The sequence below is a fragment of the Rhyacophila brunnea genome, unplaced genomic scaffold, assembly GCF_057557595.1.
Source record: "Rhyacophila brunnea isolate RB1 unplaced genomic scaffold, BYU_Rbru_1.0 scaffold_1, whole genome shotgun sequence".
Lineage (NCBI taxonomy): Eukaryota > Metazoa > Arthropoda > Insecta > Trichoptera > Rhyacophilidae > Rhyacophila > Rhyacophila brunnea.
This window is the reverse complement of record NW_028232751.1, coordinates 8705698-8718656: the sequence shown is the minus strand read 5'-3', so window position 1 is coordinate 8718656 and position 12959 is coordinate 8705698. Positions and strand designations below refer to the sequence as shown.

Sequence of the window (12959 nt, the reverse complement as noted above, 5' to 3'; positions counted from 1 at the left end):
AATATTATCACCCCATCGTGTGCGTGTCTTTCCCACTGGCCTTATCCCCCTGGGTTTCCTACGAGGATTTTCTTCTGTGTCCGTGACTCAAGCATGCGCTGGACATGGCCTGCCCAGTTTAGCCTCTGGAGTTTTATGAAGGTGGAAAGTTTTGAATCTTGGTATAAATGGTATAGTTCCGTGTTGTACCTAATTCTCCACTCCCCACCATCATTCATGGGTCCGTATATCCGCGTCAGGATCTTTCTCTCAAAGTAGTCCATCTTTTCAGCTGCTTTCATATTTAGCGTCCATGACTTGCACTCGTATGCTACAACTGTGCATATGACGGTTTTATAGAATCGGTCATAGAGTTTAGAATGATCTTAAATCTTCTACATGCCACCAAAATTTCAATACGTTTAATTATATTACCTTTGATATAACGTATACTTTTATAAAACCATAAAACCTTGAATTTACGTAGTAATCACATTGCAGCTATTACAAACAATCTATGTTCTGGTATGAATTTTTGTTTCTAAATAAAACACACATCGTTTTTTTGCGAATATGTTTATTTCATTTGATAATTGAAGGGTTTATTGCAAGCCAATAATATGCCACAGAAACATAGTTTGGAGATATGAGCAATTTAATGTTGTTATTCGTTCACTATTATAACAGGAAAAATTACTATCCTCATTAAAATGTTCGATATAATATCTCACAGCTAATTATTCTGTTTGGAGCAGAAAGCATGGATGACTGACCGATATCAATTTTGACTGGCATGGCATATCATATTATTGTTATAACAGTTTTTAAACCAAAATTTGAAATTGTAAGAACTACACTTTGATCGTAATTATTGAGACATCTGTGTATTTTTTTTAAGTGTCTTAAGTAAAACGTGAGTGTATGCCCTGGGAATTGGTTTTATTCAAAATCAACAAATTCATAAATATGTGGCATATAATAAAATTCTCTTGCGATAACCCATTCAATTCGAAACACAAAATCGTTCAAATGACTTCCCCGGGCCATCTTGCAGCTCACTATCCGTTTAAGAAAATCTTGTGTTGTTCTTAAGCGCTTCAACAGTTTATGGTTGACATAACGCTTTATTATGCGTAATCCCAATTAAATTAAAGTCGTAAGTCTTGAAATTAAGCGGTAATCGTCATTTTCACGTATACATGGCAGTTTTCACGCAGTGACGTCCCTAGACAAAGTGTCGCCCTTAGGCCCGTTTCAGACGGGACACCGGTGTCGCGCTCGATATAATATAAAAGGCCTTTGTATAATGTTTATAAACGCCCCAGAGTTAATGAGTCAACGCATAAAATCAGGTTATAAAACTGGCTGCGATAATAAAAACAAGTGTATCGACGGCTTGAGAATGTAGCGGCCGACGGAAAAGTGTACCGGATACGCGTTGACTCATTAGCTCTGAGGCGTTCATAAACATAATACAAAGGCCCCTTTATTCGAATACAAAGGCATTCTTATTATATACGAGCGCGACACCGGTATCCCGTCTGAAACGGGCCTTAATCAGGCGTAGAATCACGTCCCCATTCACTTTAGTTTAAAATTGTCTGAAAATTCAGTAGGTACCTATTTAGTTATCTGAAATTGAGTTTTTATTGTATTTTCAAACCATGATCCTGGACACTCCTTAAATGTTGTAGATAATCTATTTATATAATTTTGAAGCCTTATTATCCTTTATAGTTATTTTAAACATTTGATGACTGCATAAAGTATTTTTGTTACATAAAATAGTATTATTTTAAACCTCTCGCTCTAATGTTTTAGAATACAGTCATATTTCGGTACATAACTGTGCAGTGGTGTTAAGATTTTTTACGTTTATTAATTTTTAAATGCATTTATGAAACCATTAGTACAATTTATTACGAGATAATTTTTGTAAAATATTCACGATAAAAAATTATATTGATAATCTCTGTTATCCCAAATTTGACAAGAATTAGGCATTTTATTATTCAAAAAATCGGCAAGATTAACACATTTGAAGATGATTCTAAAGATACTTATTATAAGCTATGTTTTTGACCATTCAAGTGTGATAAACATCTTATGAATAATGATTGCTTTATAATAATTATTGACCTAAGAATAAGGTAGTGTTTTTTTGAAATACGCCATTTCTTTTGTCATTCCCCAGTGGTTAAGCTACAACATACGGCCGTAGCCATAAATTGACAAACTATAATTAAAATAGGGAGTAAAATTATGTTAACGCGCGTGTTTGAACATGTACCTAACCGAATTTTTTTTATTTTTTTTTAAACGGTACATGTTCAAACACGCACGTCAATATCATTTTACTTACAACATTAAACAGATTACAAAACAGTTAAAGAAAAAAAATATTAAAGAAAAGATATATATATACATGGAAAAACTGTAATTAAAATTACCCATAAGAAAATGGAATTTATTTGATTTAAAGATCAATTAATGCGATACCTGAGTTGTAATAACAGTTATGTTCGCATATTTTCTTTGGGTACTGTTCGGTTATCAGGAATACAGCGGAAAACACATTTTGAAAATAGCCGAAAAACTGGATTATTTGTTAGGGTAACCTAACCAAACCTAACCTAACCTAACCTAACGCAACCTAACATAACCCAACCTAACCTAACCTTACCTAAACTAACCTAACCTAACCTAACGCAACCTAACATAACCCAACCTAACCTAACCTTACCTAAACTAACCCAAACTAACAAATAATCTAGTATATCGGGTATTTTCAAAATGTGTTTTCCGCTGTATTCCTGATAACCGAACAGTACCTTTCTTTGTTTTATGACCGTTTGATTTTGGTGCACCGCATTTTTTTCTTATGATCAAAAGACAAGTGAACCGTGACTTCGAAAAGGTTAAGAACCACTGGTTAAATGAAAGACGTTCATTTGATGATAATGTTAAATGTGGATTGTTTAATTTACTTGACACATTTTCATTTTAGTAAAATATGATTTAAGTTAGAAAATTTTAAAAAACTATTCAGTTACAATGAATGAATGCTCGATTCACCCAACAATTTCTCTCAATATCTATTTTAATATTCGTCTGAATGTTCATACACGTGTAAAAGTAGGTTAATATCAGTCTTTCTGATTTTATTATTTTTATTCAAGACCGTGTATTGCAAAGAGATTGAAAACTGTCCGCCCTCTTTGGTATGTACTGAACGTGTTTTGAATGCAAAACATTTTCATTGATATATATTATTTGCAAAACCCTCGGAGACCTTGTCCGACAAGCGAAAGACATCTGTTTGAATCCCACCGAGTTCAAGGTTCTTTCTCTGAAATTTCCCTGTTAGTTACATTACAACTGAGTTCATGTAGAAAACAACCAGTGAATATTTAATATTCTACATGAACTCAGCATTAAAAATCGATGCAGGCTTGCGATCTTTAGTAGGTACTCACCATAAATGGGAATTCATGATCATCAGACGGAGTTCCATTGACGATTCTACTCTGAGGATATGCTGAAATCAAAATAAAACATTTTTCACATGTATATGTTTTACCGCTCGCCGTGACATTGGCATTAAAATAAAATTCTGTGTTCAAAATTCAATGCAATTAATGCAGAATTTTACCAGCCGAGCGGCTGACGGTTTTCGTCCGATCACCGAAGTTAAGCGACATTGCGTACTTGGGTGGGTGACCGCTTTTGTAATATGCAAAATAACATTTTGACATTTTATTATTAATATGTTAATGATATAATTCATCAAGATCTGCTTAGACTAAATAATAATTGACGATAAAAAAATATTATTAAGTATATATAAAATATCTAAAATTGTGTATTGTTTATTTATGTCATAATTTTAGATATTTTTTCGGGTGGGTTCGAACCACCGACCTTTCAAGTGAAGGTAAGTAAGCGAGTCTCTGGTATACCATGAACGTCATACTCTCGGCTCAAGAATCAGCGACATACCGAGAAAACGTCTGATAAATTTTAAGGCATAGAAAGAAGTAGAACGAGAATCACAGTACTTATATAAAACTCGCTATATAAATGTTTAAAGCGTATAGTTGAATATAATATATATGTATACATATGTTACGCCGAATGTGCAAAATTTTGCCTAAATCATGAAACATGCAAGCCCGTTGCCTTATTCATGAATTAGACAAAATATCTGTCGAGGGCGTGAATTCGGCAGTATTTTTTCTGCCTAGTTCATGCATTGGACAAATTAGATAGTAGCGCTACTGTGGTATTTTTGCAAGTAAACTAAATGTGTCAAATGCTCATGCATTGGTCAAAATTTACGTATATTATTATCTATGGTCAAAATAGATGGCCGCGCTCCGGTGGTGTTTTTTGCAAGTAATCAAACTAACCAAATGTGTCAAATATCATCGATTATATAAAAATATACCAATCAATAACTACTACAATGACGTTCATATCCATTTACTATGCGCAAAAAAAATCTAGAACTATAATATAACGGAAGAATTTTATTAAAAGGTATTTTCGCGATTTGATTCGTGCTTGGGTATCAATCGTGCAATGGCCGATTGTATGTTTGTGATAGTTTATTGACACTTGTCTTGTTAGCTAACCCCAAAATGGACTTTCAGTTGAATTCAGAATTACAAAACCTAACCCAACCTAACATAATAATAATAATATTATATTATATCCAATTATAACTAATAAAACCATGAGTATTAAATTTACTTTTTTTTTACTGTCATGTTGATAGTTAAGAATTCCATACCCTGGCGAATTCACGTACTCGGCAGATAATTTACCTAATTCATGAATAAGGCAACGGGCTTGACTATTACATGAGTTAGCCAAAATTTTTCTCATTTCATGTAATAGTAAATTTCGCACATTCGGCGTAACATATATATATTATACAGTTGCAGATAATTTAATATTTTCTTCTAATCTTACATTTTTATTGTATACGTAAACTAAATGCGTATTGCATATAGCTACTAGGTATTAAATGTATGTATATGTTACTTATTGTATCTTATCAATCTTATCATCGAGTTTTATATTATATAGTGTTTTATAATAGAAGAAGAAGTGGCATTCTTATAACATTTAATAACATTTGATTTGCCCAAATCCCAACCAAGAAAAGATAGGTAGGTAATTTATAGCTATGTATAATATTGATAAATGAATAGGTTAGCAATGTAGTTAATAAGTATATGTAGAAATATGTAGTTATAATAAATTAATAAGATAGAAATGCAAAGCCTTGAACCAAATTTTTTAAGTCGAATTTTGTTTATGACTTAATGACGGTAAAGTCATAAAATAATTGAAATATAAAGCTTCCAGAACGTCGTTAAAAATTACCAATGTTGAATCCGCGTTTCGGTTATGTGACACACTTTAATGCTTACAGAAGTAATTATTATTGGAAATAATATTATATTCATTGTATTTATTTCATATTTTTACATACTCGATAATTATACCTTGTCACTACTACATCCAGAAGGCAATGCAACATATTAGGTCAGATTAGTTTAGACTAGGTTAAATTACGTTGGATTAGTTTAGATTAGGTTAGATTAAATCCAGAAGGCAATGCAACATATTAGGTTAGATTAGTTTGGATTAGGTTAGATTAGGTTAGATCAGTTTAGACTAGGTTAAATTACGTTAGATTAGGTAAGATTGGTTTAGATTAGGTTAGATTAGTTTTGACTAGGTTAAATTACGTTAGATGAGGTAAGATTGGTTTAGATTAGGTTAGATCAGTTAGATGTTCAATTATTGTTTTCAACATTGCATGGATTCAAGCCATCTTTTCATAATTATTATTATATTATATACCTACTATTTTTCTTTTATTTTGTTAACTATCAATTCATGGTGGAACTGCATTCTATTGTTGTTTTGATTTATTAAAACGCAATTTCGTTGAAAATGTCTTTCTGAAGTGAACGAAACCGGTCCTAATCTATTGATTAAAAGTGGAATAAGTACTACAAAAAAAAAATTGCGTTTTATTAAATTAAAACAACAATACCTACTATTTTTTATATTTTCAACATAATAATATCTAATAAGGCGATTAGATGAAATTATCATACCTTTTATAATGATGAATACTTCAAAACTGAGAAGGATTAAAATAACGAGTTGGCGCATTTTAGTTTTTTAATAATACGTATGAATCTCAACGGAAGGTTTGCACGTGTAAACGTTGTTTATCAGCTTTAGAACTGCAACTGGTGTAATAGGTATTGGATTGATTACAAATAACTGTGTACTATCAATTTAATCATATGAAATATAATTATGATAATATTAATATAACGTATCTTATCAATTTATCAATTTCTTATCAAAGAAAATTAAATTTATTTCGTAGATTTACTATAATACTATTATTTTATATTTTATGTGTTTTATTTAAAAAAAATAATTTACGATTGCGAATACATTTATTTTTATCTACTTCCTACGTATAATTATGACTAATGTATTTGAATGTTATCTGTATTTGTGTAAAAACAATAATAATGCACCTGAGTAATTGCTGTTATCTTTGTAAAGAAATAAATACTACTAGTCCAGTCAATGAATATACTGTCGAGTGCATGGAATATGCGAGAATTTTTGACTTGAGGACTTTGAGAATTCCCAATGGTTTCCGAGATATTGTATAGAGACAATTTTATAGGAAATTTAATTAGCTTTTATTTTTATGTGAAATATTTTTTTTCTACATGTAACGTTTCCGAGATATAAGCGAAAAACAAAAAATGGGACTTTTCAACCCCCCTCCCGCCTTTAGCTCACCTCCCAGTGGCGGGGAATTTTAGTATGTTTACTTACTAACTACTCCTAAGAGAGTCCTGAAGTCAAATAATATTACAAGATAAAAAGAACTTTTTATATACAACGTTTTTTAAATTTTCTGTTGAATCATATAAATATAGAATACTGAAATGTTATTTTGACATTTCATATTGATTTCCATAGTAACGCACGTATATGTTAATAATTTCGTTGCTAGGACCCCAGACCCCCAGCAAACAAAAATAGTGTTTAACTTTTTATGGATTTGTTCTGAAATAACTTTTCATACAAAACAGAATTAACTGAAAATGAATTCAATTCTACTTAAAGATGACTAAAAGTATTAAAAGAATGCATTGTCGTCATGTTCTGATATATTCTAAAAGTTTCAAATGTCTAGATAGTCGGGAAGCTAGTTAAAAATCGATTGCAAGATTTCTACTGGACAAACAAGAATACGACCTAATAAAAACGTTATAAAATTGTCGCATATTCCATGCACTCTACACCCATCTTTTGAGCACTCATTGATTGGACTATACGTAATGTATGTTGGTCTTTCGATGAATGAGTTTTTAATAATATTAATACTTTCGACCGAAGGTACTTGATTGAATTTGAATTTAAATTCTAATGGATTCAAGCTCTGTACTATTCCATTTAAGTCGTTTTTTGCGACCCGGGTTTCGCCTTTCGGCATCTTCAGGCGTCGTGTACACTCACCAAAGGCAAATACACACTGACAACGAACACCCTTAACTCTACCTTATATAGTAAATCGATACAATAAAGTAAGTAAAAACTCCATTACCTACCTATTTAGTCAGAAATTACAACAAAAAATACAATAAACAAATTATGAATAGCTGAAGTAAAAAAACCTAATTAGTAAAAACCCTCTCTTATTAATAACAATACACTGGACAGCATATTATTATAATAAATCGTCAAACCTAATAATAGGTCAAAATTCTTTATAACAATAAAAATACTACACTCAAGAGGTGTAAATCGTCAATTCTAAGAAAAAATAATTAATCGAGTTAACTATGAGATATTAGTCTTTAATAATACTCTTACAAGGTACCTACTTTTAAACATTATTTTTTAACAAAAACAAAATTATACATATAAACTCGCTTAATATAATATATAACTCACCTAATATAATATATATATGTACATACATTATACAAATATACATACCTAAATTCTCATCCATAGACTCTCATACAAACATATATAAATTTTGTGTCAATACAAAAGGCGAAATACGAAAGGCGAAACCCGGGTCGCAAAAAACGACTTAAATGGAATAGTACAGAGCTTGAATCCATTAGAATGAGTTTTTAGTTCACAATCGCTCCGACGTGTGGAACAGTCCGGAGGCTCAATGCCAAAGAATAAGTCATTTACTCATTATTCATCGTGGCAACTAGGGATTCCAATCCCGGGATCCCGGGGACCCGAGCTATTTTCGATACCTATGAATCCCGGGATTGATAAACATAATCCCGGGATTTCGAGATTGATTTTTTTATCAATTTTTATAGAGAATAAAATAAAAGCGAAAATATAACAGAAAAAATACTTTTAATAAAAAATAACTACATTTGAAATAAACTGAGTTTGAATGAATTTTGCTTTATACCCACGTGTAAGTTGCCGATTCATTTTATTTTTTCACGTAAATTATTAAAAATGAGAAAGATTGGGAAAAAACAATACTTTGCACTTTTGACAAAGTAATTCCACCATGGCCTCATACGTTTTACAGCAGTTTCATATTTGGCTGACTAATTAGATTTATGAAGCGGAAAGGCCATAAGTACACCATGATTATTTGCTTTACTATTTTAAATCTCGCTAACCCATTCATTAAGTCTTTACTATCAGAAACAGCAATCTCATATTAAAACCACATTATTATTTATATATACTTATATATATATGTTATATAATATTATTTACTCCATCAAACTTATGTATTTCCAAGATTGAACGTAGATATACAATATTAACAATAAATATATTAAATAGTATAAATTATACTAGATTTATTTTTGACCGATTTTATCAATGTTATGTGTAAATATAAAAAAAATATATTAACAATGGAAAAAAATGCCAATCCCGGGACCAGTCCCGGGATCCCGGGATTGTCAAATTGTAATCCCGAAATCCCGGGATCAGAATTTTGGCTCGGGATTGGATTCCCTAGTGGCAACATAGTTGGAGCTTTCCAGTATATTTGGGCGATAATAATTATAGTAAGTAATCTGCTTTCTTAAAATAAATAATAGTAACTGCATGTTTTAAGTGATTAGACGATAAATATCTCCAAAATTTTAGAAATACAATGTTTTTATAATTTTGGATAGATTTTTTTTCTAAGTGCGGTCCAAGAGAACACTTCTTCAACCAAAATGGCCCAGCCGAGATAAAATGTTGGTAATCTGTGGTTTATTCCAGGAGTCGGATATATTTTCAGATGCTTGGGCCACATTCAATTTACAGTTTAAATAATAGTGTTTAAGAGAAAATAGGATTTACGAATCAATTAGTATTATTTCACTCTTAAGGCGAAGTCTTCATTGAGCCTTTTTTAAAGAGGCACCTAGCGGAAAAATACGAAGCTTGCAATTTGAGACATTTTTTTTAAAATTAACAATTTCAACTATAATAATGTATAAATATGTATTTGAAAACATTAAAAATAAAAATATTTTTTATTTTAAGTCAAAGACAAACTTACAATTGTAAAAAATGTAATAAAATGTAAATTTGTTCTATCGGTCCGCACCCTATTATTACATATATTTTATGGTCATATTTATTATTAATATTTAGTTTATTAAGTTTTCTAAGGATCACCTAAGCGATTTTTGACAAATTCATAGTTTTAATATTTTTTATATCTATTTTAAAAAACATCGATTTTTATAAAAAATATAAATGTGTATAACTTGAAATTCTTTTTATTTATATCAAATCAATTATTTTTATAAATATAAATAAAATATTTATATTAATATAAATAAAAAGGATTTCAAGTTATACACATTTATATTTTTTATAAAAATCGATGTTTTTTAAAATAGATATAAAAAATAATAAAACTATGAATTTGTCAAAAATCGCTTAAGTGATGCTTAGAAAACTTAATAAACTAAATTTTAATAATAAATATGACCATAAAATACATGTAATAATAGGGTGCGGATCGATAGAACAAATTCACATTTTATTACATTTTTTACAATTGTAAGTTTGTCTTTGACTTAAAATAAAAAATATTTTTATTTTTAATGTTTTCAGATACATATTTATTCATTAATACAGTTGAAATTGTAAATTATCAAAAAAATGTCTCAAATTGCAAGCTTCGTATTTTTCCGCTAGGTGCCTCTTTAAAAAAGGCTCAGTGAAGACTTCGCCTTAATAAATAAAAAACGTAATGAAGATATAATCAAACAATATTTATAAAAATTAAACCGATTAAAACCAATGATTATGCACCAATGTCTGATTCCCAGCGAAATGTGATTTTTTTGCTGTTTTCATTTTGCCCAAAAAATTTGTATATATTTCTCTGAGACGTTTTCAAATTATGTAATAATATGAATATCTATATCCAATTTAAAATCTGAGATGGAAAGTCAAATTGCTACATATGGATAAATTTACTTGTGTAGATGTTATGTTATACTTCAACTGAAATTATATTTACAGTTGATTTATTAGAACATTGATGACTACATTAAAAGGATTAGAAATCATTCATATTTGGCAGTAAAAAAAACTTATAGGTACTTATATATTGTTAAAAAATCTGTTCAATAATTCCAACGAAAGCGGACTTTTATGCTTGTTGACAAACTATAGTTAAGAGATTATTAGAAATTGCAACATACAAACCGTTGTAGATTGTATTCGTATAGAAATCATTATTGAAACAATTTAATATACGGCCCGAATGTAAAATTAATATGCTTAACCACTTATGGACCGCAAAAAATGCATCTTTAGGCCACTGGTTCCCGACCACTGATTTAGATAATATTCCATAAAAAAGTAAGATCATCTGTTTATTGAAGTGATATAATGAGTTATTTATAATATTTTTATGAATAAAAGAACTTAATTCACAATGACACAAATAATATAACATTTGATTCTCACAACTCAATTCAGTAATATGATTAATTTTCACACATGTTTGTCATCATTCTACCTACTGATATTTTGAAGAAAACTATCAGATTTTTAAAATTTCACCTGAAGACAGTCGTTGAAAAAGTGATAAATCAGCGTCAAACCGATTGGAAAGAATGAAAGTCTGTCCCAAATCAAAAATCATGGAACCATGCAATCAACTCTTATCTAGATTTCGTTCACATATTTTTAATTATCCACCATTATTTGGTTAGGACGCCAAGCTTTCTATTTCCAACTAGCTAGTAATGATTATTGATATAGTTGACTTGCATATACATAAAATATATATATATACTTCACCATATTCGTTCCTTAGAAGACCATATGGGCCTCCACAGGGTGGAAGTTGTATTAACAGATTTTTTTTTACGAGAAAAGGATGTTGGCCACTTGCTCAACGTATTAGGTCCATACTCTAACTACAAACACAGATTGAAAAACAATTTATTTATTTTCCAGACCCAGGATTACGACGCTTAAGCTGCTCGGCTATCGTGGGCGTTAATATATATATATATATATTATATTATTGAAACCAGAGTGAAACATTTATTAGGATACGTAGCTAGTCAGAAGTACAACTCTCATTTTGAAGATGGTGGAGTAAAACATTTAGTTAACTATTTTTTTATTCAATGAATAATTCACAAGATTTAAGAATGTACCATTCTAATTATTGCACATACATAATTCTGAAAATACTCATGAGAAAATAGAGCCAATAGAAAAAATCTTTTTCGAAAAAACTAAGACACCTGGCATGAATCGAACCTACATCTCTTGGGTTTCGCGCCCTGTGCATTACCACTATGCTACGACTGCCATGCTTCTTATTAATACCTGCTCATAAGCGCTCTCTAAATTGAGTTACGGTAGGCAATCGATTTTTGAAGATATACTTCTTTTGGGACGAGAGTGAAATTGAGAGCTCCGCGCGCACACCGTTACGACAGTATGAAAATAGCTGCGAATCTGTTAGCTGCATACAAACGCAAGTTTGATAGTAGAATTGTTCCGTTGCCTATGAAACGAATTTATTATTGTTGGCCAAAATAAAATAAAAACAATGAGAAATAAGTATATGTATATATAATTTATTTAGTGATATAAGTTAAAGTAGAAATAAACCAGCGCCACTCCAATAAGCGGCCCTCCTTTATTCTAGTTTTCGCGATGCCGAAACTAGCGCGGAAAATTTTCGGCACTATCAATTGCAGCTCAACCTCAACCAGGAGTTTCTGTACGAATTCAAAAAGCCATGACAGCGGCAGAACGCATGCAACTTTATAGACTACGAAAGAATAACATTAAAATGGCTTTGAATGCAAATGAGTCATTAAATCACGAATCTTCTACGTTTGATAGTTGTCATATAACATTGCAAACTGCTCCACTAACTAAATCACCAACGGTTTCGAGCTCAGAGAAAAAAAGCCAACAACCAATTGACACGTCACAAATACATCAAGTTGCTATGGACCAAAACTCATCTTTGCCATACAGCGGTTGTAATCGATTCAGAAGTAACCACGATGAATTTAAAAAAAAAACCAATAATTCATTTGGACATGCGTGTTCCGTATGTGATAGGTTGTGGTTCAAAGACGATTTAAAACTTCCATCTTCTGGACATGAAGAAATTTTAATCAAGATTATATTAATATATCTGAAGGAAATATTAAATTATGCACCATATGCGTTCAAGCTTTAAATAAAAATAAATAGATTACAAGATAAAAAGAACTTTTTTTATATACCACGTTTTTAAATTTTCTGTTGAATCATACAAACTTGACAATCCTATGTTTTAATAAAAACTTTTTATTGTACTTGATAGAAATGTTGAATAAATATAGAATATTGAAATGTCATTTTGACATTTCATATTGATTTCCATAGTAACACACGTATATATT

General features: G+C 30.4%; 1 protein-coding gene across 1 annotated transcript in view; it reads right to left on the bottom strand.

Annotated features, from left to right (window-relative positions):
- LOC147079449 (chymotrypsin-1-like) overlaps window positions 1-6256 on the bottom strand; it is a 54863-nt gene extending 48607 nt beyond the window's left edge. The window contains exons 1-2 of the mRNA XM_085941166.1: window positions 6114-6256; window positions 3456-3517 (exon numbers count right to left, since the gene is read on the bottom strand). Of these exons, the coding sequence (XP_085797292.1) occupies window positions 3456-3517; window positions 6114-6171 (120 nt within the window). The 5' untranslated portion in view covers window positions 6172-6256. The remainder of the gene's footprint in view (window positions 1-3455; window positions 3518-6113) is intronic.
- Between the last annotated feature and the right edge of the window lie 6703 nt (window positions 6257-12959).